Source organism: Lonchura striata, chromosome 2, assembly GCF_046129695.1.
Source record: "Lonchura striata isolate bLonStr1 chromosome 2, bLonStr1.mat, whole genome shotgun sequence".
Lineage (NCBI taxonomy): Eukaryota > Metazoa > Chordata > Aves > Passeriformes > Estrildidae > Lonchura > Lonchura striata.
Genome location: NC_134604.1, coordinates 29,895,274 through 29,917,173, shown reverse-complemented (window position 1 = coordinate 29,917,173; position 21,900 = coordinate 29,895,274). Strand labels below are relative to the sequence as shown.

At 46.0% G+C, this 21,900-nt stretch overlaps 1 protein-coding gene across 3 annotated transcripts; it reads right to left on the bottom strand.

Moving 5' to 3' along the window:
• Window positions 1-7,142: 7,142 nt before the first annotated feature.
• PEX5 (peroxisomal biogenesis factor 5) lies at window positions 7,143-18,224 on the bottom strand. 3 transcript variants are annotated; one of them, XM_021548979.2, is made up of 16 exons: window positions 18,202-18,224; window positions 17,769-17,971; window positions 17,323-17,358; window positions 16,998-17,130; window positions 16,179-16,313; window positions 15,047-15,152; window positions 13,787-13,877; window positions 13,294-13,410; window positions 12,836-12,928; window positions 12,540-12,659; window positions 11,823-11,966; window positions 9,617-9,687; window positions 9,239-9,454; window positions 8,933-9,098; window positions 8,580-8,737; window positions 7,143-8,261 (listed from the first exon to the last, which is right to left on the bottom strand). In XM_021548979.2, the coding sequence occupies exons 2-16, from the start codon at window positions 17,916-17,918 to the stop codon at window positions 8,060-8,062; spliced, it is 1,938 nt and encodes a 645-aa protein (XP_021404654.1). In that variant the 5' UTR covers window positions 17,919-17,971; window positions 18,202-18,224; the 3' UTR covers window positions 7,143-8,059. The 3 variants fall into 3 exon arrangements, with proteins under 3 accessions (XP_021404654.1, XP_077637389.1, XP_077637390.1); XM_077781263.1 differs by lacking the exons at window positions 12,836-12,928; window positions 18,202-18,224 and having other exon boundaries at window positions 17,769-17,991; XM_077781264.1 differs by lacking the exons at window positions 13,294-13,410; window positions 18,202-18,224 and having other exon boundaries at window positions 17,769-17,991.
• Window positions 18,225-21,900: the final 3,676 nt, after the last annotated feature.

Here is a 21,900-nt window from a genome sequence, read left to right as displayed (position 1 = left end):
TCTGTGCTGCAGCTCTCAGCCCAACACTGAAGCCTCCTTCCCTTCCCCTGCATTCCACAGCAGCTGCCCAGGAAACCTCCCAGCTCTCCTGTGCAAAGTGTGCCTCTTACCTGGATGCCAGCTGCAAGGCTGGGGAGAGCTGAGGGCAATTCCTCCAGGGCACAGCTGCTCTTTGTGAGGGGCATCTCACCTCCCTGTATTTATACGTGCACAGAAGTCTTGTGCAACACCTCAGTCAACAGAACTGAGAAATGGTCAATAAGTGAACAAAAATCATTAACTATTTTATTTAAATTTTGATCTTTCTACAACCAATTGTGTTATTGCTTTGGGTCAAAAGTCTGTTGAAGCATAAGCCCTTGATAAAACCTTAGAACTTTGGTTCTTGTTTCTTGTTTGTCCTTCTCCTCCAGAAGCATATTAATCACAGTAATAAAAATGTATCAAAGTACTTTGTGATACACAAGCAGTAGAATTTTTCTGCCTATTGCAAATTTTTCTTTACCTGTGAAGAAAATATAATAAACAATGTTCATTTGCCAAAGGGTTTTGTTGGGACATGTCCACTTGACATGGGTAGGGGCATTTAAGTAGGGTTTTATTAAATTATCTTCTTCTTTCTCACCTATGTAGCCATTTGAGCAGCTGCAAGGAGGCAGAGCTGCTAAAGCAGGGCCAGGAGACTCTGACAAAGCTGCAGGGGCAATATTTTTCTTTTTTTCTCATTGCAGGCTCAGTCTGCAATATGTTTTCAGACAGGTTCATTGGCTAGCATGCTGTTCTGATGCTGGAGAAAGCAATAGGATCTTCATTAGTTCACTTGAGGCACCCCTGCTCTGTGAGGTAGGAAGTAACTGGAGAAGATGGGGAGCTGAAAGGGAGATAATTCGTTCCTGCAAAACAAGCAGCCTGTACACCAGATCCAGCCAAATCCTCATGCTGTGTCTCTTTCACTGGTGCTTGCCTGAGCCCATAACTAAGCCAGATCACAAAACTAAGCCAGCATAAAACTACTTGAGGCTTTGGAGTTTTTTCCATGTGATCCATTGTTTTGCTGCTCTGCAGAGGCTGGAAGCAGAGCAGTTGAATTTTCAAAATTGAAATTTTGGGGTTTTGAAGAGAAACAGGCCCTCACTTTATAGCAATAGCTGGATGAGAAGTTCCTTTTCTGAACAGGCAAATCACACCTTTAGGGCATGTTTTTGTGTGTTGCAGTGACCTCGGCCTACAGTTCAGTGCTGCTGGAAAGGGGAGTACTCCATTCCACTCCTGAAGCATTGTGTCCACTGTGTGGTAAAGAGAATGGAGGAAGAATGAGAACACCAATGTGAGGAATGCTTGAAAGAGGGACCAAAACAGCCTAGAATAGGATGGATTTACACAGACACTGGACAACATTCTTTCTTCTTAGCTTGCTAATATGTTTTACTCATCGAATTACTATTTGTGCTTCTGGAAAAAAAATCAAATAATGTGTAATGACATAATTAATCATGAATTAAACATTCCCATCTTCCCCAGCACCTGCAGAAAGTACCTTTGACCAAATGTATGAGCCACAAAGGCATCACAAAGCCCAAGTCTGAGTGTATCTCAGCTATGGTACAGAGTAGTTTACATTTCTCAATCCTACATTTCAGGCAACAGTGAACTCCTAAGCCATGCAAGTACTCCCTGCAGAGCACCAAAGACAGCAGTGGGGCTTTCTGTGGCTTTGAGGAAAATCAAAAGGTGATGTATGATGGAATGCTATATGATGGAATCCTTTACCATGTTTTCTGTGCTGCTGCAAAAACATGGAAAAGGACATCTGTACAAATACTCCCAGGTTCACAAAAAGAAATTAGTTCCTGGTTGTCACTCACCATCTGTCCTAGTGTAATTGGATTGAAAACTAAATGGCTTTTAATATCATTAATCTCACCTATATAGTGCTTTACGCAAAAGGAAGTAAGTCACTGAACAATGCAGAACAACACAGGCTGGGGTTGAGGGGTTGATATTGGAAATATTTATGGAGTTTTCTTTGTGGGTTGGGTTTGTTTGCTTTTATTGCTTATGGATCACAGACTGGTTTGAGTTGAAAGAAACCTTAAAGATCATTCCAACCCCCCTGGCATGGGCAGGGACACCTTCCACTAGACCAGGTGCTCAAAGTCCTATCCAACCTGGCCTTGAACTATTCCAGAGATAAGGAATTCCCAGTTGCTCTGGGAAATCTGTTCCTGTGCCTTACTACCCTCACAGTAAATAATTGTTCCTAATATCTAAACTAAACCTGCCCTCTTTCACCTCAAAGTCATTCCCCCTTGTCCTCCCACTGTGCGTCCTCATCAAAAAATCCCTCTCCAGCTCTCTTTTAGCCCCTTTGGCTACTAGAAGGCCACAAAAAGGTCACTCCAAAGCCTTCTTCAGGCTGAGCAACCACAGCCTTCTCAACCTTTCCTCACAGGAGAGGTGCTCTAGCCCTCCAATCATCTTCATGTCTCTCCTCTGAACTCGCTCCAACTGGTCCATAGCCTGAGACTTGCGCTGAGGTCCCCAGAGCTGGACACAACATTTTGGGTGGAGCTAATTTATGGGAAACAATGTTTCCCAAAATTCCTCTTATCACCCTCCTGCAGAAACAGTGGTATCTCAAAATCTGAAAGCATCAGACAAAAGTGAAAAGATAAGACAAGGAGGATAAACCCCTCTTCCTCTATTGCCCTCAGCACATGAAAAGCAACCGAAGGAGCAAGAAGAACAGTGACACACAGATTCTTTGAAAATGTGCAGCTATGCAAAAAACACTCCAGCAAGGGAAGAATAAAGACTAAAATATTTTCATTTTTTCCATAAAACTGTTTTTTGGTTTTGTTTTTTTTCTTTCTTTAGAGACTATTTACTACTAGATTGCAGGGTGATAAAACAGTATCACTTAAAGCTGTGGATGTCACATATGCACCACTTCACAGTGCTGGAAAAGGTTAAATGGTAGAAAAATTTAACAACAAACTCCTTCACTCACCAGATCCTGTTGTGCTCCTACCCTGCTCTACCACTGCAGATATCTTAGTTTGTATCTCAGCACTCATCTGTTTTTATTCCTTACTTTAAAACAAGAGGACTAAACAACCAGTAAAATCACACATGAAGTATAGCCCCCCAGTTTCTGTTTGCTATTTTTGTCTGGTAGTTTTGGGCTCAAGGTGGCAGAGCACTGGTTCCTTTATTTCAGAGGAAACTTTGTGGTTGGAGAGGGTGGTTTTTGGAGTGGGTTTTTTATCCACTTAGCAGTTGTTTGTGCTAGTAATATTATTCTTCATCACAAAAATAAAGTTTATTTCCCACTTTTCACACTCCAACTTCTGTTTCTTAAGCAAAACAGCCCCCAAAAATGCAACATAGGAAAGTGCCACTGGACCACAGAACCCTAAACTGTGAACAGCCTACATGCTAATAAATGTATTCACTACCAAACCCTTCGGGGGAGGAAAAAAAGGCCCTTATTTTGCCTAGCACATATCTCACATTAACTCCTCTTTTTTTGCTTTCCTCTGTTTGCTGCACTTCCCAGTTGCCTCTCTTCAGTACAGCAAACTGAACAACACTTTTTCAGCAAGAAGAGAGACGACAGATTTGTATTGGATGACTGCTGCATATTCAGTCACAACACTGTGAGTGAGCTCCAAAGAAATTGTACTGGAAAGAGAGACACAGCAAACACAGACTGACAAAAGCTTTACAAGTCCCACTTGACACAACACACATGCCAGAAAACAAAGTGAAGGTATTTTCTAACTATTATTTCCTTTCCCAAGTCTCCTCTTCCCACATGAAGGAAAAGGCAACAGGTTGTCTGTGAGTAACTGCTAGCTCAAAACATAAGAACGCAGCTGGGTTCGTTTTGGGGGTTTTTAAAAAAATGTACAAATAATTTTCCATGGAATAGTTCCTAAGCTGGACTCCACAAACACAAAGACCCAAGCTCAACAGTGGGGAGAAGCCAAAGGAAGGCATCACAGACCCTTAAAAGGCTCCATCTTCCCAGCACCACATTTTGCATCTACAGCTGCAGGTTTAGAAAATTCATCCAGCATTTTGTTCCTTTCGTGTTTAATTAGCAAGCTGCGCTCCTAAACCCTTTGGTGTCACATCCAAGCACGCGTGACAGACACGGACCTGCCCTCGACTCAACACTAGGTGTCACTTCTGCTTCAGGAATGCAACAGAGCAATGGCCGCACTTCAGGAAAAAACCAACCCACCAGGCATCAGACTTTTCAGGGGATCTGCACCTACAACACTTGCTAAAGTCGTGGACAGGTACAGAGTTTTGAAATTTTGCATTTCTCAAACTACGCATCTAAAAACCACCAGAAAATATTAGTCAATGCTTTGCCATACTCAACATACCAGTGACAGAGAAGTTTCTCTTCTCCCTTGCGGGTGCAAAGGAACATTTTCCTACGTGAGCAAGGGACCATGATGCAGAGGAGCTGGCAGAGCCCGCTCTGGCACAGAGGCCTGTCTGGCGGGCCTGTTTCTGGGGCCACTTTGCTGCTGCAGGTGGAAGAGCTGCCGTGCTGCTTTCAGTCCTTCCTTGCCTGCCAAAAGGCTCCCAAGCAGCAGGGGCCAGCTCAGAGGAGAGAAAGTGGCAGTGTGTTGTGGTCAGGGCTCTGAGGCAGGCTAGGGCATGAGGTACTGGCAAGAACACAGTAAAAAATAGAAAATATGCAGAAGTGGGGTACAGAGGTAGGGAAAAGGGCTCCCCTGGGGGACACATGGACTGTAGTAGGACCATTTTATTTGCTATGGCTTACAGAAACTGAAGTAGGAGGCCAGAAAGGAAGAAGCAGCAGGCTTAAAAAAGAAAAGAAAATACATTAGGAATTTAAACACAGTTCTTGTGTGCATCCACAAGACATTGTAAAGACAAGAGTCTCCATGTGGTTTAAAAATCAACAAGTCACAGGCAGAGAAAAAATTCCCCAAAGGCTCGAAGACAAACTTACTTATGCAACTAGAGAAAATCAGAGTAGCCACTATCTCCTTGCCTGATGCTCTTTCCATGAAGAGTTACATCAGGTCACCACCCCTACAGCATTCCCCTAGAGAAGGGCTGGTCTGAGCACGTCCCACACCAGAAAGACCTCAGGACACACAGGCACAACAGCTAAGAGCCTGGGACCAAAAACTTGAACTCAGGGGGCTGCAACTCAAGAAAACTCAGAATCACAATGAGGCTTAGCAGCTCAAGAGAGGAAACTGCAGTGGTGAAGCAGGATAAACAATGACAGCACAACCACTTCCTGGACAAGGATGAAAACTAATGAGGAGCACTGTGGCTAGAGGTATAAGGAGCTGAAAATCTTTTACATTTTCTGGCTGGGTGGTAAAGCCATCACCAAGAGATTCTTCTTGGGTTCTTAAGCAGCAAATCAATATGACACTGAAGAAAGAAATACAGCAGAAACATGGGTGGGAAAACATGTACTGAACTACCCTCTTTGACCATTCACTTATGGCTCTATGAAAGGTTAGTTTGTGTCCTGTAAGCCCAAGAATTTGGTAATGGTCATGCTGGAATCTCTTACAAATTTTCACTGGTGATAGGCCCTGCCACCATTGTGTGCATTGGGAAAAGTTAAAAAACTGGAGAGCACAATCATCTATAAGGCCTTCAACTCCCCAATCTACCATTAGGGTTAGCCCTGTTGTGAGCAGAGAGTTGGATTAGGGACATGGAAACTTCCCTCACTGCCTTTACATGAATCCAGAATGTTTGGTACCTGCTACCCACCCCTGCTGTACAACTGGGCTTGGTAACAGAAAACATGGATGTGGTTGAAATGCAAATCAGGATCATGATGCATACAGAGCATTAGCACAAGCTGGGTTTGGACACCAGACACAGGGCTGCAGAGTGCAGACAAAAACTGTGCATGGAACCAGAATGCAGATCCAGTCAGCCAGCTGGTGTTCATTGCATCAACACCCCACTTCCAAAGGCAGCTCTTAACACAGCAGTCACTCGGGACCTGGACAGAGGCAGCTCAATCTTCACTCAGCCCTGGGAGACTAAACAGGCTTAGGTGAAGGTTCAGCCTCAGCAAAAGGTAGAGCAGAGATGCTGTGAGATGATTTAACAGGGACAGGGGGAAGAAAGTGAGAACAATTTCCGGAGAAAGTGAACAAATGGTAACAGCCAACCTACCTGCAGGGACAGGGGGAAATGTGAGATGGGGAAGGACACCAACACAAAGTCAAGATGTTAAGTGACATTGCAAGGAAAATTGAGGCAAGTAGGAAACCTAAGAGAGGAGAAGCACTAAGGAAATCTGAGGATGAGAACAAGGGAAAGCCAAGCAATGGTAATGGGAATATGAACAGAGAGGAATGTGATACACTAAAGAGGAAAAGGAAATCAGTGGTGATAGCAACAACAGAGAACTGCAGAAGGGAGAACAACTAGACAGCAACTGAGGCACAGCACAGGCATTATTGATGTTTTCTTTCACCAAGCAGAGAATCTGACAGAGGACTGAGATAAGCAAAAACCAAAAGACATTGTTGACCAGCAGTGTGGGCAAGGAGGACACAGAAAGTAGCATTTCCCTTCCTTTCAGACAGCAAAAGCAGCAGGTTGTTTTGCATGCACTACAGCAGTCTCAGAACAGGCATGTAGGTCTCAATGCCACAGGGCTAGATGGGAGATACAGGAGAAAATAAAGCTCAGAAAACATACAGCAAATACTATTCTCTGCACAGACTTTCTGCTCCAGCAGCAAGATAAAAACAAGCCTGTGAGGTTGAGGTATGAAGAAACAGGTGCCTGATGGAACAGGAAGGGGCAGGTTGTAGCTTCCTACTCAAGCCCCCAGCCTTGACAACTGCAGCAGTAGGATTCCTTAAAAGGGTGATAAAGTGTAACACAACTTCGGTCACTGCAGAGAGCCAGAAGGTGGAAAAAAAGTGCGTCACTGACCTCTAAACCTAAGCAAGAAAAAAGAGAGTTTTTGGCACAGGAAGGCTCTTCTGTTGGCTCACTGAAGCCTGGGGCTACAGCAAAAAGTCCTTTAAGCTTCATCTGCATACCAGCTATCGATAAAGCAAAACCTGGCTCAAAAGGGGAGAGAGAAACAGAGAGAGTCTAATCCATCTTTTGAAAAGCAGTGGGCTTATACCTTTATTATACAAAATACTTTACAATTAAAAAACATTTTCCCCAATAGAATCATATACAGATATTTATAATTAACAAGATTCAGTTACACACAAGATGGGGACTTTTGCACAAAGGAAAACAATGACAGATGAGCATGAGAAAATTAAGACTTCACCCCTTTCCCCACTGTATTTTGGAAGAGGTTACATTTCAGACTGTTATTCCTATCACCTTCTCTCAAGCCTGAACTCTGGGACTTCCTCTTACCCTGACAGGGTAAGGGCCTCCACCCATGTCCCCAGCATCAGTACAACACTCGTCTTAAAAGGTTCATGAAGAGACACTGAGAATTAGCATCTGGCTGTACCATGAAGTTACCAGTGGCCAGAAAACAGGACTACTGCCCCAGTTTTCCCTAGCAACCTACATATACACACATGCAAGCACATACATGAGGAAGCATGCTCAAACCCCACAACTTCTCACCCTTTTGGGTGAAATCCCACCCCTCCAAAACAGCCTGAACTCAAGACATGCCCTTGCAGGCAGTCTGCAGAATGGCCCTCACAGTCAAGGTCTCACAGCCAAGCTGGGCACTACTGCAAATGCAGTCTGGCAAGAGGGCAGGAGGATGCTGCTGTCTTCCCCACTTTGATCATCTGTGAAGCAGCAGTGTCAGTCATCATGGAGGCGATAACGTGAACCGTTCAGAAATGCTCAGGCCACAACAGACAGGCTGGGGAAGTTGCACACTTCACCGGGGTGGGGAGGGGGGGTTACTTAAACAGTTGCCAATGATCTGCCCTTCCAGGGCAAAGATGAGTGTGAACCCTTGTGAACATTTTCTCCCTAAGAAAGGTCATTGCTGGGCTCGGCAACCGCTGCACTCGCAGGGGAGCCTATCCCAGAGTCACTGCTGGAGGCCAAATGCCTGCAGCAGTGTGGGCAGGTCACGGGCATCAGCTGCCCCATACAGGTCACTCTGCCCCAGCATGGAGAGGGCCATGCGCAGGGTGCTCCAGATGTTGTCAGACATGGCTCCTTGCTGCCCCCGCGGACCTCGGCTCTTCTGCTGCATGTGCAAAGCCTCCAGGAAGTGCTCCACAGCCTCACTGTCAACAAGAGAACATTCACATACTTAGTGGAAAAGATGGTACATCTCACACTTCCTTCCCCATTTGCTCCCAAAGAATTTCCCCTCCAAAACAGTTTCCTCCTCTTCACCACATCCTACCCTGCTCCAGAACCAGAAGTCCCCCTTTTCCCTCTACAAGAATGAGGAGTCGAGATGGCCTCTACTCCACCTGTAACAGCAAGACACTTGGATCTCTGGGCAGTCCACACACTCACTCTGCTCTCCTATGCAGTCTGTCTCCCACAAGCACACACAAACTTGCAGGTCACAGCAGAGCTGCCCATCCTGTGCTCACCGGTGGGCGCCTAAGTTGATGCAGCTGATGCCCAGGTTGTAGCGAGAGCGGATATATCCTGGCTGCAGCTCCAGTGCCCGACGATACGCGGCCACAGCTTCTTCACTCCGGTTCCCATTGGCCAGGGTGGCGCCCAGTTTGTTCCACAAAAGGTGGTCCTAGAGGAATGAGCACAGAGAAAGGGCTGAGATGAACCAGATCTCCTAAAACTCCAAGCTAACTACTCCTTTCCCATATGTCTGTCTTATTCTTCAACTCCAAATATGCACCTCTCGTACATGCAGCACCTCCCGCAAACCTTCACCCATAAACCTCCAAGTGCCTCCAGCATTCTCAGTCTGCCCGTTTCTTACATTGGGGCGCACACTGAGTGCAGCACTGAAGCAATCCACAGCCTTCTCGTACTCGCCACTGAGGTTGAAAAGGACACCCAGGCCACACTGGACATCAGGATCCACAGTTGAGGGGTTGATGCGCACAGCTGCTAAGAACAGCTCTTTCACCTCCATGAACAGCGAGCTGGAAAAGCACAGAACAGAATAGTGGTGTACTGTGGAGAGAGTCAGCCTTGGGTTGCTCGCTCTGCTCCTGCCTGAACCAATCTGAGCCCTCCAAGAAAGCCTTTCAGCCAAAGGCTGGAATTTGTAACCATAACTCACTCAGAGAGCAGGGAAGTCAGGACACGCTTGGAAGGCCCCAGGTTTGTCCCCGAGACACTGTCCTCTGGTTCCTTGTTCAGCAGGTGGGCATACTCCGGTTTATGGCGCAGCCAGTCCCGCAGGGTCTCACATGCCTGTTTCTGCAGGGACTCATTGGTGAAGCTGACTGCTAAAGCCATAAGTGCTGTGAGGTTCCCAGGCTGCAGCTCCAGGCACCTGCAGGACAAAGAAAGAGAAGTGAATGCAGCATTAAATCAGTGTAGGAGACACCCAGACACAGTAGGTAAAACAATCAAGACAGAGCACCCCGTGACAGTCATATGGTCTTTGTGGCACTACACAAGGAGCCACACTCAGCAGCTCTGCAGCAACACTTACTGTCTGAGGGCACTGATCGCCAAAAGCTCCTGTTCATTCTCTGCCTGGGTAGTTCCCAGATATTGCCAGGCCTGGGGAAGACACAGATGTACAAAGTTAGACTTACAGAGGAAAAAAATCAGTCAATACACCACAAACCCAGAGATTAAATACAGTATATTACCCTGCACAGTTTTAAAGTGTGATCAAATAGACCAAAGTATACACATTAGCCACAGGTGTAAGTTCCTCTCAAAAGACAGACAGATGTCATGGCACGTAAGTTCTCAAAGACTGTAAAAAAACTGTAAACTGGCATTGTTATAGTGAACAGAAGTGAACATCTACCTGAAAATCTATCATAAAGCAACTGTCAGTAGTTTTACACTTTCAGATCACAGAATCTCCACTTTTAAGTTCTAACTGTGGTCAAGGTGCAGAGGAAGGAGGAAAATGTAGATATCCTATTTCCCAAGAAGAAAATGGCATAGCAGCACTGCTAATAATGAGACCCTCAAGGCAGGCAGCTGTATGTACTCATGCAGTGGTCCACTACCAAGTAGTAAACTTGGAGATTTGACTTTCAGACCTGAAAGTAGAAGCACTGTTAATTTTACTGAATTTCCAATCATGACACCGGTACACGAAAATTACTTCCACCTCTAAGCAGCTGATATAGGGAATATTTAACTAGGCACTAAAGCCAAAGTATCTGTTCACTTCATGTTGCTAGCCACACCCCTCATCCAAAAAAGGCTTGATAGTTGGTGGGACTGTCAGCTTTTGATGGACCTGCTTTTTAAATATAAGTCACAAAATGAAGTATCCACTGCCTAAAGCAAGGAAGTTGTTTCATTAGCAAATACATAGAAGCCCTGCAGAAGGCAAAGTACACCCCCGAATCTCTCATGCCTCACTATACGTAGCTAGCTACAATTCAAGCAGAGCTGACCAATGATAACTGCAGTGCTCTGCCAGCAGAAGAGCTGAGACTCAAGGTAAAGTTGTGACTTGGACCAAAGCAAACATGACATTTCCTTCAGAGCAATTATTCATGTCTATTTGATCACTGTACCATTTGTGAAGTCTTGACTTCTCCTGTACATTTTGCTGTCAGAGTAGAAGAATTCAGAATGTTTTTAATACAGCTAGCCAGAATTGGCCCAAGATTTCTTCCCTGAAGAATTCAAAATGTTTCCAATACAGCTAGTCAGAAATGGCCCAAGATTCCTTCCCCTAACGTTTCAATTACCTCCATCAGGCTCAGCCTACAGCCCACACTGTCTATGAGAAAAAAGCAACAGTTCTAGAAGGGTATTAACACTTTTTGACCACTTAAAAGCTAAAGCAGATCTTCAAACCTTCTGCTTACTTTTCACCTATTACCAGTACCCTGGAAAGTTAGGTGGCTATTCCCAGAAGCTAAGAAGCTCTGTTCTAAAATGTCACTCATATTTAAGTCTCAAGGTAATCAAATTATGTATGTCCAGTCATATATAATTACAGGGCTTGAACAAGACATGCTGAAAATTTAGCGGCCCTGAATCCTTGAGGCAGGCACGCCAGACAGGCACCACATGAGTGTATTTGCATTCTTCCCAAGAATATCCATGTCCTCTACCCCTGGAAAAAGGCACACAAGCTATTCCATTTCTCAATTCATCCTGCAGAAGCTGAAGTGATTTATGGAAAAAAGTATTCACTTAACAAGGAGCTAGAACTCTGCCTTCAGAGTAAAAATCTTCTTTGGCCCACAACTTCAATTAAGACTGTGAAAACACCCAACCCTTTTGGGTCACATCTTTTCCTAGCACCTAGATGAAAGACTGAGTCAGAACCCTGGTCTAGTGAGCTTTTCAGAATTAGATTTTAATACAGAACAGAAAGCACTGATCCGCCATGAGCTCCTCCAAACTTACAATGCCAATAAAGACTTTCACAGAAGCAACTTGAGAGATGAGAACTCCTTGCCTTGGCTTCATGCACAGTCTCATGTGCTCCAAAGATTTTACACAGCTCTGGGCCAGACGACTTTGTGCTTCCTGTAACTGACCTTAAGTCAGAAACCTCCCCCCTCAGAGGCTCCCTGAGGATTCACACACATCAGCTGCAAGCCCAGAGCCACAGAAAAATGAGGTATTTTCATACACCCTGCACTGGTCCTAACACTGCAGGGAGTTTTCTACACCTGCCCTGACAGCTGTCTGTTATCTCTGCTGCCACTCACCTCCATATGATCTGGCTTCTGTTGCACTGCAGCCTCAAAGAGCAGGACAGCATTGGGAAGGTCACCTTCCTCCAAGCGCTTCCGCCCCTCTTCAAATGCATCCGGGTGATCCCTCATGGGATTGTCCTCCTCAAACTGGTAACCCTAGCAGGACAGACAGACACACGGGTTAAAGCTAGGGGACAGGCTTAGGGAGAAGAGCACTCTCTACAGCACAGCACACTCTAATCTTGCTGCATCAGGAACACTCAAGCTGCAGACTAGCCAGCACCTCATCTTCATTGGTGAGCTGTAGCAGATCAGAGAACAAGGGTGGTTCTTCCTGCCTGCTTTGTGCTGGAAAAATCCCCCAAATCAGACCTGGAGTAGGTTGCTAGAGAGACAAAACATTTAGTATGGATCTTATTAGCTTGGAGGGGAATGGGGGAGAAAGGCAGGGGACACAACAGTTTAAATCATTGCAAAGAACCCCTGTGTTCACTGGTATTTGGTGCTGGACAAGAACCAGACAGCATTTGCAGACAAGCCCAAGTGAAAACAGTATTTAACTCCTAGCTGATCTGGGACAAGGGTGTAGGTAACAGCAAAACATCAGCATGAGAAGGAATCCCAGCAGCATTTAGAGTCTGTGGAGCTCAGAGCAAGGCAGACACACTGCCAGTCTCCCCAGGGCAGCCCACCACACTGCTAGGGCTGAGACACCCTGCTCTCCCCTACCTTGTCATATGATGAGGAGTTGAGGTCTTCATATTCAGAGAGCCAAGGGTGAGCCTCTGCATCTCTCTTGGCCATCTCCTCACATTCTGCCTGGAGTTTGTCCCAGAACTCCACATCTGACTGAAGGGAGAACAAAGTGTGACTAGAGCATCTCAGCCATAAACTCAGGTCTATAGACATGCCAGAGAACTCCCTCCTGAATGTTTCCAGCCCTCCTCAGAGCATGCAAAGGAAAGAGGCAACCCTACCACAGGCTCTCAGTTGGCACCCCAGCCCTCCTTCTCAGCCAGCTTTACCTCCACAGCAGCCTTTGCCTGCTCAAATTCCGTATCAAGAGTTGACATGTTCCCAGATCGCGCAAATTGATCCACCCAAGCATCGGATGCCCCCTGGGAGTTTGGAAACAGAAACACACCTTTCTTCTTAGAATTTGGCAACCTCAGGGCACATCCCAAAACAGCAGGAGAGTCTGTAATGACCCTTCCTCCCCATCAGTCAGAACTGATGGCCTATGAAGTGGAAATGAATTCATCTGAATCTCCTCTTCCTCACAGATGCTGTGGGAGATGAGAAAACTCAAACTGTCCAGATACATTCCCATCTTCTGGCTAGACTCTGCTAAGAGCCCAACAGCCCCTCCCTTGTCTCCCTCAGCATTGCTGAGAGCTGGACTTGCCATTTTCCTTTGCTCCCAGACTGTGCACTATGGCAGAATGCTTTCTTCCTTCAGAGCATACAGGCCTGGGGCTCCTACCTGCTGCTGTATAAACTCAGCTGCCCATTGCTCTGCCTGATCTTGGTCTCTGTGGGTCACCTGATTAGCTTCGATCGATACCCTCCCATCTCCGATCTGGCGGACAAACTTTAGGAACTGCGGCAGAGAAATGAAACAAGGGTGGAGCTGGGCAGATGCTGTGCCCACAAGCCCTCAGCCCATGCCCCCCTCCTTCACTAAGAGGGTTTCTCTCTGCAGAGCGAGCACAAAAGGTCCAGAAAGGTGGGAAGGACTGGACTTCACAAGAGTGGAGATGGAAAATACCTAAAGTGGATTGCAGAGTTCAACTCCCAGAAACCAGGGAAGAAATGGAAACATGGGACAACAGGAGGCTTTATTCCTTTACTATCTTCACCCATCTCAATTCCCCACACCCTTTATTCACTGTAATATAATTACTACTAATTATGTAATTACTAATTCACTAATTTAATGAGTAATAATTAATCTCAGCCCCAGTCAGATTTCTCACCTCAGTATTCTTGAGTTTCGGATCATCCACTTTGGAGAGGAAATCAGTAACAGTTTTTTTAAGATCATCCTCAGGTTGGTATTCCTCATACCTGTGTTCCAAAACGCAGTAAAAGGGAAATAGATAGTCTGATACCAGGCAACAGCAAACTCTTTCACTAACAAGAGTCTACACAATGGGGCAGACAACCCCATTGAGCGGATACAACCCCTCCTCAAAGATTCTGGGCTTCTCCTAAGTGATTCAGTATCATTATCCATCTGTAAAAATTCAAAACTACTACATTAGCTGTGCAAGTGACTAACACAAACAGCAGAAGAATTAAACAATTACAGAGTCAGCACAGTTCTGCAGAGCAGTCTGGATTCCTTGCCAAGCTCACATGCCATCAGACATTGCAAGTTTTAGCACTACCAGAAACAAGGTCATATATCCAGGAACAAAGAAAGTAGGTCATGCCCACTGAAGAGGAAAACAGTGCCTTGGAAAAGCATCAGCTCTGCAGATGATTGAGGGCTTACAGCAAAGACACAACTCAGTATGTCTTGTCACCTTACAGCAGGATAGGACCACTTTGAGGTGTTACCACTACTTTCAGTCTTAGGGAAGTTTTGGAACTGGTGGCAATAACTCAGGAATGTTCATTATTTGCAGAAAGTTATCAGAGAAGCCAAGAGCTAGGTGCAACGAGAGTACAAGTACACAAAATTTTTGCAAGGAAATATCCTAGAAGCCCAAATTGCTTGTGTGTGTTTTGCTTCTTTAACTGAAAAACTTGATTGCACTCAACAGGTACCTACAGAGATATCTTAAACCTACCACAAAAAAAAACATATAAAATAATATGTAGAAGGCTGAACCTAGAAATATGTGAAGGCTAGAAGTGGTTTGTCAGATAGGAAGAATTACGTTATGAAAGTTTACAACTAGTACGCAATGCAAAAAGCATCTGTTGCAGAAAAAAAGTTCCCGAACTCACTCCATAATTTACTTTAAGGAGCTTTGCATCAGGCTTGAGATTAAGTTAGCTTACATGATCAATATATCTTCCTGGAACTAGAGAACAGAAAAGCTGCACTCTTAAAAACTTCTGTTTGCAAGCATTGTTTCTGACTTTCTCTGAAACCAATGGCCTGATAACACCAGTCTAAGTTAAATTACTCAAAAGCATTCAGGCTACAGCAAATATCTATCACCTTTCCAAGCTTCACCCACCCAAGTGCCTAGCAGCAAGAGTTTGCCTGGAGAAGTCAGACTCACCATTTATCTGCCAAAGACTGATCTTCTGATTCCCCAAGCCACAGTTTCTCCTCTGACTGCTCTAGGTATTCTTCTGCCCACTTGGCAGGAGACACAGACAGCGGATCTGCAAAGGAAGAATGGGGAGAAAAGTAAGACAGCCAAACCACCACACCTTTGTGTTTATGCTTGCTTCTTCTACCTTTGTTTATGCTGACCTAAAAATCAAGCCTTTGATTCAGACTGTGAATTAATACAGATGCCACTGTGGTGACGATAAATGTATGATTTTCTACTTTAATATCACAACGTATTCATCTGCTCCCCATGGGATACTATGTAGGTCAAGAAAATTAGCAATTCATTAGAAGTCTCTGTCAAAAGCACAGCCTAAAAGCACTAGGTTTTCATCAGAACTTTCTCTAAGACCTTTGTAACTTCTAATTTATATTCCCAGAAATGTAAAGAGTGGAGGTCAAAGAGTGGAACTATCCAGCTTTCTACAGTGGCCACTCCTAGAGAGGAAAATAGCATATGTTTGATTCTTTTCCATAATTTCCAGATTAGGGCATGTATGGTAACAGGACCCTATTCCAGAGCCAGTTCCATACACAACACAGGATGGCTTTTCAAATAAAGCTTAACCTTTGAGCTAGAAACACTCACTTTGCACACTTCTAGGCTGTAACATCCCTCTACCTTCATACCGCTGACACACAATATTTGGCCAAATCACATTGGAGACAATTTACCTTTGTACCAAAGGCAATTTAACCTTACAAGAGGGAATTAGAAAACATGTAAGCAAGAAGCAGTACAAGGCCATCTCCAACTTGCATCAGTTAAATCATAGTTTTTATAAAAGCAGTTTAAATAGCATGCTTCTCCTAAATTCCCTAAGTAGTCTAAGCTAACAACAAAAGACCCTTACACCTAAATAAAAGCTTCCACACCACATTGCTCATATTTTGACTTAACCATAACACCAACACAAAGCAGCTTTCCTACCCTCTACCCCATTAAGGCTGCTAAAGGAAACACTGACTGCTGGACCCAAAGCAATACTCTAAATTCACATTCAGTAGCTCTCCCCTACACACAGGCATGTGACTGGACGTCATCTTGACAGTAATTCCAAAAAAGGACACTTCACCTGTCACTTCAGCAATGAACTCCTGTGACCAGTCAGCCTCATTGTAATCTGAAGAGACATCACCAGCATTATCTGCTGCAGCCAAGAATTCCTGGGTCCAGTTTTCAGACAGTGCCAGGGCTGCAACACCTGGAGCTACATAAGGAAAAAAAAAAATTAGAAGTGAGGCCTGGAGCACTCAAAGGCACCATTTACGTGTTCCAGGCTAGCCCTAATCACCTCTGATCTTTCTCTTTGTTAGAATAAATTCACAGAAATATTCCACTTGGAAGGAGTCTCTGGAGGTTGCTAGAGTTCTCACAGCAGATTAACATATATACATACAGAACATTTATCAGGTAACTTCTGAATTTGTCCATGGCTGGCAATTCCCCAGCCTCCCTAGATACCTGTTCCAGTAGTGAACTGCTTCCTCCAAGGGAAGAAATGTTTCCACACACCTAGTCAATTCCACTTGCCACAAATTGTGTCCATTACTCCTTGTATTTCTCCTGACTCTTACTGTGAAGATCCTGACCATGGCTGCTGAAGACAGCAACAAAACATTCTACCTGCTGCCCCTCAGGCTCCTCTTTCCCAGGTTAAAATGTCCAGGACCCTCAGCCTTTCCTCTTATGACATGGATTCCTGTCCCTTGAATATTTTATTGCACTATGATGAATTTATTCCAGCACATCAGCATACTGGGAAGCCCAAATCCAGAAACAATACTCCACATACAATCTCAGAAGAGCTTAATAGATAGGAACCACCCTGCTAGGAGCCTAACCATAAACATCAAGACATTTTCCAGTCTCCACCTACTTCAGCTCCCCTCACCTCGCTGAGGGGCCTGTCGGAAGCTTGACTGTTCAATCTCTTGCATCTCAGCCAACAGGTCATCCATCTTAAAGGTCTGGGGTGCACGGGACAGCAAAGGGGCATTCTGAGCTTGCAGAAACTCTCCAACCAGCTGCCAAAGACAGAGATGGATTGCAAACATTGCGCAGAAGATGAACAGGCAGAGACGTGGAGTGTGAAAGAAGGGCTTGTCAGAAGAAAATATTAGCATCAGGTAAGGGGTAAAATAACAAACAGTGTTGATGTGAAAAGCTTTAAGAAGATTAATCAAAAGCTATAAGGAGAAGAATTAATCTCTCCTTACCTCATCTTCGGTGGCTACTTCCAGTGGTTTGGATACCTGCGGGGAATGGTGGGCAATTGTGTCAACAGTTTTGATCCCATGTCCCTCTTTACACACACACAGTGTGACCCAATTAGATCATATCTTCCTCTTCCTTGAGCTCAGCCTGTCAACATTTTTCTTGCACTAGCTAAAGTAGCAGGAACACTTTGAGGGATCCTGTCCAACCCCCTCCCACTACTGTCTGGCTTAGGGCCTGTGACAGCAAGGCACACAGCTCTCCACAGCCGCCAGCATCCCCGAATGCCCACAAACACACCCTCACCCCCAACCCCGCTTCGGGTGGCGGGCCTTTTTCTGAAAAAAGGCACAACACGACACCAGCTGCGCGGAGAGCCACCTGCCCTGCCGACCCCAGCCCCGGCAGGACCCAGCGAGCGAGCAGAGCAGAGCAGAGCAATACTCACGGCTGCGGCTTCGGGCGTCCCGGGGGGCCAGCCCAGGGAGCCCTGCAGTCCTTCCTGCCGCAGGGCCTTGTCCTGGGTGAAGTGTCCCGCCAGCTTCATCAGGGGGTTGGAGCCCCCGCACTCCGGCTCCACCAGCTCCCTCATGGCCATGGCGCCGCGCACGGAGCGAGGGAGGGCCGGGCCGAGCCCCGCCGCGCCTGCACCTGGCAGCGGGGCGGCACGGACGGCGGCTGAGCGCCGGGCCGAGCGCCCGCCTGACCCCGGCCCGCCCGCCACCCGCGCCTCCCCGCGGGCCCGGCCCGGCCCGGCACGACACCCGCCTGCCCGCCCGCCAGGACGGCGCGGCCGCGGCCCCCAGCCCCGCGGCCCCGGCTGTCCCCGACCCTCGCTGCCCGGCGCGCTCCGCCCGCGGGGCTCCCCCGCCGCTCCGTACCTGGGGCCGCCGCGGCGCGCTGGGCTGCGCGGCGCGGCGGGGCGGGGCCAGCCTTAAAGGCACAGCGCCGGGCGCCCCGAGCGGCGAGCGCCGCGGCCACCGCACCGCACCGCACCGCCACCGCACCGCCACCGCACCGCCACCGCACCGCCACCGCACCGCACCGCACCGCCACCGCCACGGCACCGCCACCGCCACCGCACCGCCACCGCACCGCCACCGCCACCGCCACCGCCACCGCACCGCACCGCCACCGCACCGTACCGCACCGCCACCGCACCGCACCGCCACCGCACCGCCACCGCACCGCACCGCCACCGCCACGCCACCGCCACCGCACCGCCACCGCCACCGCCACCGCACCGCCACCGCACCGCCACCGCACCGCCACCGCCACCGCACCGCACCGCCACCGCACCGCCACCGCACCGCCACCGCACCGCCACCGCCACCGCCACCGCACCGCCACCGCACCGCCACCGCACCGCCACCGCCACCGCCACCGCACCGCCACCGCACCGCACCGCCACCGCACCGCACCGCACCGCACCGCACCGCACTGCCGGAACCCGCGCCCCCGGTGGCTCCCCCGCCGCGCACTGCTCCCGCAACTCCGGAGCCGCATCCCGAGCGGCGTGCCCCTCTGCCGGCCGTGAAACGGTGTGCCTATGTATATGGTGTGTACTATACACATCCTATTGTATTTGCATAATATACATAAACATGTATATATATTCATATATATGTGTGTGTATAGATATTCATATATATATTCATATATATTCGTATATATTCATATATATTCATATATATATAGTAATATATATTAATATGTATCTTATATATATGTTATATATATTCATATATATATATAGTCATATATATAGTCATTCATATATATGTATATGTATGTGTGTATATATATATATAAGATATATACATGTTTGCACCATACCCATCTTGTTTTATTTGTGAATATACATAAATATATACGTACATATATATATATATATATATATATATACTCAACGAGGTGTATATGGTACATATGCATAGATGAGCATATACTGTATCAGTACATATTTGCCCAGCTGGTGGATTGATATTTTACTGTCTGCTCTGGAGTCGCTAAAATGTTTCAGCTGGCAACTACAGGTTGGGAATGCAAACATTTAGCTGAAAAGTATGTGACGCCTTCAGACAAGGCATAGAAATGTCAGCTCCTTTCCAGCCTTGATTCTTCTACATTTGTGGTTCCAAAGGACAAACCACCTGGAAAATCAAAGGTCATTTGTGTGTAGCCTCTAAAAGAATGGGAAAAGCGCCAAGAGGGGGTTGTACAATGTGTGCTGACTCCCGTGACATTAGGTTCCTAGAAATAAATCATTTTCAGAATCAAATCCCATCTTCTTCTTTTCAAAGGAATATGCACCTCTGCAGGGTCCTCTCCAAATTTGTCAGGTTCGCTTCATCTGTCCAAAATGTGACATCTGGTGTGGTTTTAGACACAATTCTTTGGCAGTAGGTCTTCCTGCCTGCTCTCCTTACAGCTTTGAAATTCATGTAGCATCTACAGCCAGTTCTGTACTAACAAGCAGTATGTATGGCTCAACAAGGACTATACTTCTTAAAGTTATAAGAATTTGGGCTGGAGATACAACATCCACACCAAACATGCTTGGGGAGCTTTAGTCTGGACTATGTCTTCTTTGGTCTCATGGAAGCACCCCAATTAGTGGTTGATGTGCCCTATGTGCAGCTCAGCAGCACCAAAAAGGAATCTCGTTTGTACACCGAAGCTGTCCTGCAGGACAAACCCCAGCCCAGCAAACAGGGATCACTGGAAGATTCATTTTGAAAGCACACTTGTGGCATCCTGGAAGGTTAAAATAAGACTCACCTGCTATTACTAGATACCAAATCCTATGTATACTCAGTGTGATCAAGGGTTAGCAAGAACACTTGAAGAGATAGTACAATAGACCAATAAATAACACAAAGACACGGAGAAGGGGAGTGTAGGCATTGAGTTAAGGCATGGACAGAAATCCAAAAGCCATCACAGACTTGGTGGGGAGGAAGAGATGAAGTAGTTTTGACTTGTAATATTTGCAACAAGTTTTTGGGGTATACCCATGACACCAGCTTGGCCTGCTGGTTCAGATCAGGGACAGAGAAACACTGCTCTATTACAGAAAGCCCCCACAGCCTTCCTTCTGAAGGGCTGTATGGCCCTTTATCCCTTAGAATCTCAAAAGACTTTGATGCAACTGGAAGGACCAGAAGTGGCTGTGGTGGCAAAGCATCCAGGACAACCACAGCTATAGTTGTTGGTGGATAAGTATCCTGCTGAAGCCACAGCTATTTCTGCTTGCAGGCAGAAATCAAAGGATCTGATCTAAAGTCAACAGGAAAAGAAACAGAGTCAATGCACCTCTACAAGTGAAGTTTAAATAATTTGGCAGCAAGAGCTAAAATATCAGGGGGGCCAAATAACTCTTGGAGGGATGAGAGAGGCAAATAGTACAGCTCCTGAAAAGGCTATTCCAGGCTCTGCATCCTTCAGCTGTTCTGAATACCAATACTCTGGTAAAGGTGCTGATGGAAACCAGTGACAAAATGGAAGTCTCTGTCTAACTATTCGTCATGCTAACTTTGTGAAATTCATTATTTCTTTCCAAGTACAAAACTTACATGCTTTTATTAAATCTACACTTTCAGGCTATTTCTCCCATTGATCAAGATCATTTGTATATGAATTTTTTTCTACCAAATCCTTTGCAAGACCTCTCAGGTTAATGTTGTCTGCAGATTTTAATAGACACAATTTTCTGGTCCACTGTATAAATTACTGGGGAAAAAACCACACTAATAGCACACTGAAAACATATCTCTGAAGGACTCCTTGATACTTCTTTCCATATAGACAGCATAACATCAAAAACTAATCTTAGAATTTTCCAATCAGCATCAGGCTCTCCCAACAGTGATTTCAGTAGATCTGGTTTCCCATGTTTCCTAATGTGCTTGTTAGACTGCCAGATAATAAAGAGTAAAAATCCTACTGAAATAAAAAAAATTAGTATCTATTGTTACTTCCTTGACCACAAGGACAACTCTGCCATGAAAGATTGGTTTAACTTGATCTCTTTTCTCTGCAAATGAAAACATGAATTGTCTACATATTTATTTGTTCCTGTATCACAGGGAATACAGTAAAATGATGCTGGCAGGCCAGTAATTAATCAGGTTTCCTTTTTTAAAATGGCCAATATATTTGGCCTATTCCAGTCTTCTGAACTTCTCCATTGCCTAAGATATCTCAAAGATAATGGCCAGTGGGCCATTCTCCAATTTTTCAGTTATTATCACAGCATGAAGTTCATCAGCCCTAATTGGTCTGAAAACCTTGACTTTGCCTAAGTGCTTAGAAATCTAGAGTACTTTTTTCCCCACTTGCAACTGGTGCTATTTAAGATATTCACCTAGCCACCACCACAGTGAAGACAAGTGAAAAATGCTTGGAGCTTCTAGGTATCTTTGACTAGTTTCCAATTTCACTGACCAGAAAGCCAGTCTTTGTACTGGTCTTCCCCTAATTGCCTAGGTAGTGAGAAGCACTATTGATAAGCTGATAGTTCTGCTCTTTTCCACCGCAGATAAGGTACTAATTTCCTTTTCAAAGAATCTTTGTACTTA